Source organism: Rhinoderma darwinii, chromosome 11, assembly GCF_050947455.1.
Source record: "Rhinoderma darwinii isolate aRhiDar2 chromosome 11, aRhiDar2.hap1, whole genome shotgun sequence".
NCBI lineage: Eukaryota > Metazoa > Chordata > Amphibia > Anura > Rhinodermatidae > Rhinoderma > Rhinoderma darwinii.
This window is the reverse complement of record NC_134697.1, coordinates 93,293,996-93,296,488: the sequence shown is the minus strand read 5'-3', so window position 1 is coordinate 93,296,488 and position 2,493 is coordinate 93,293,996. Positions and strand designations below refer to the sequence as shown.

The 2,493-nt window shown below is 52.5% G+C and overlaps 1 protein-coding gene across 1 annotated transcript; it reads left to right on the top strand.

Annotated features, from left to right (window-relative positions):
• Window positions 1–422: 422 nt before the first annotated feature.
• Window positions 423–833, top strand: LOC142663060 (histone H3). Its single transcript, XM_075841358.1, has one exon. It carries the CDS (start codon window positions 423–425, stop codon window positions 831–833), a length of 411 nt encoding a protein of 136 aa, XP_075697473.1.
• Window positions 834–2,493: the final 1,660 nt, after the last annotated feature.

The window sequence follows — 2,493 nt, the reverse complement described above, 5'->3', positions numbered from 1 at the left end:
GCACAGTGTCCTGTGTAAGGATGGGGTGGGGGATTGTCCCTTTGTGTGATCTATAAAACCACCGCAGCGGGGGATGATGGGGAAGTAGTCTCTTATATAACGCTGTGTACGTGATCTGCGGACATGGAAATACAGTGAGCTGTTACTGATGATAACTAATTCGCAGAGAGCTGGAGAAATGATCTTATTAACGCCCCTGCTGTACAAGCTGCGTCTGGACATCATGTAAACCGGTGTCCGCATCTTCGGAACGGTGATTGGTCGCGAATATCACATTTGCTTTGTCGGTCGCATATTTTTATGAAGAAGCCAATAGAATGTAGGGGTGTGCCTTTCATGGACCAATGAGGACACGCTCAAGTGTATAAATACTCTTTCCTCTCCTCGAATCAGTCTACAAGTGTGCACGTTGATATAGAGCTATGGCCAGAACAAAGCAGACTGCGCGTAAATCCACCGGCGGGAAAGCGCCCCGCAAGCAGCTGGCTACTAAAGCTGCACGGAAGAGCGCTCCCGCTACCGGCGGAGTGAAGAAGCCTCATCGTTACCGCCCGGGCACAGTCGCTCTCCGTGAAATCCGCCGCTACCAGAAGTCCACCGAGCTTCTTATCCGTAAGCTGCCCTTCCAGCGCCTGGTGCGAGAGATCGCTCAGGACTTCAAGACCGATCTGCGCTTCCAGAGCTCAGCAGTCATGGCTCTGCAGGAGGCCAGCGAGGCTTATCTGGTCGGACTGTTTGAGGATACCAACCTGTGCGCCATCCACGCCAAGAGGGTCACCATCATGCCCAAAGACATTCAACTGGCCCGCAGGATCCGTGGGGAGAGGGCTTAGGTCTGAACCCGGCACCGACTACAACACAAAGGCTCTTTTCAGAGCCACCAAATCCTCCCTCAAACGAGCTGAATCCTTTTCCTCCGTTAATTCTACCGCGACTCTCCCGCTGGCTTCTCGGTGCTCTGCTATTAATATGTGGAGGTGCCATGTTAACCCTTTCAGTGCTTAGTTAGCGCCATTTACACTATAACCAGTCCCCGTCTCTAGCACTCACGTTATCCGGCCCTTTCAGCAGTCCTGTCATGTGTTATGCCGGTTGTCTGCGCAGTATTTATCACCTCCCTCTCCGGCTGTATCGCAGTGATAACCCGCCCCACTCCTCACTGATGACCGCACATCGCTCTTCCTATAATAACCTCCGCTGCTGCTGCGAGGAATGACGCCGTTATGTGCAGCTAATGATCCACCGCTGACCAGTGTGTGCGGAGTCCTTGTTCCCTACTCCTTGTAAAGGCAAACCAGGCGCAGCGTGTAGGGTGGGGGCGCAGGTATCCTCCGCCCGGTGTGAACACAAGCGCAGGGGAATTCTACTCTTATTCTGTGAGGTCATGATCATCGGGTGTAGTCCTGGTCACCGTTGTAAATCAGAGATCTAAACCCATTAACACTGCCCGAGTCTTCTCCTCCCTATTCATTCTATAAAGCCGTTGTGGTGCTGGTGGCCTGAGGGGTGATCTGCGGGCACACAAATCCTGAACCTGACGGCAGATGACGAGCAGCCGCCATACTAATCCAAGACGGCACGCTTGTTCCTTGTTTCCCTTAACATTACTCTTTAGATTTGGGGCAGATAGAGATTACACAGCAGTCGCGCTATAAGCGGGAAAAGAGCGGCCGGTATTGTAAAATGAACGTAATTCAAAATCTGAGTTAAGCCAATCAACGGGAGGGGGAGGGATTGATAATGTAAATTAGCTGAGAGAAACGCCCCGGAAGTGACATGTATAACAGTTCTCTCTCTGGTCCGCCCAAGGTCTATATAAAGACGCGCCCCGCGGTTCTCGGTATAATATTTCTCTTTAGCTCCAGCTTACAGAATGTCTGGTCGCGGTAAAGGAGGAAAAGGACTCGGAAAGGGCGGTGCTAAGCGGCATAGGAAGGTGCTCCGTGATAACATCCAGGGCATCACCAAGCCTGCCATCCGCCGTCTAGCTCGCAGGGGAGGCGTCAAACGCATCTCCGGTCTCATCTATGAAGAGACTCGCGGCGTCCTGAAGGTTTTCCTGGAGAACGTCATCCGTGACGCCGTCACCTACACCGAGCACGCCAAGAGGAAGACCGTCACCGCTATGGACGTGGTGTACGCGCTCAAACGCCAGGGCCGCACTCTCTACGGCTTCGGAGGTTAATTCCGCTCCTGCTCAGCTCCATCTTACACAACACAAAGGCTCTTCTCAGAGCCGCCACATCCTCTATAGATCAGCTATGATGTCTGCTGGTGACCGCTCGTGTATCTGAGCAGTGACCTTCTACTTCTATATACACGGGGGTAGGGGCTTCAGTATCACGTCGGTATTCCAGTGAGGAGCTGGATATGTGGACTGCAGTGTGTCCCCTAATAGCGTCCTAGAAGCAGCTGACTGAATTGGGTCTTAGACCAGGGAATGTTAATCTGAAGGGAAAGAGTGCCTTAGTGCTATACTTGCTGGCGAGTGAT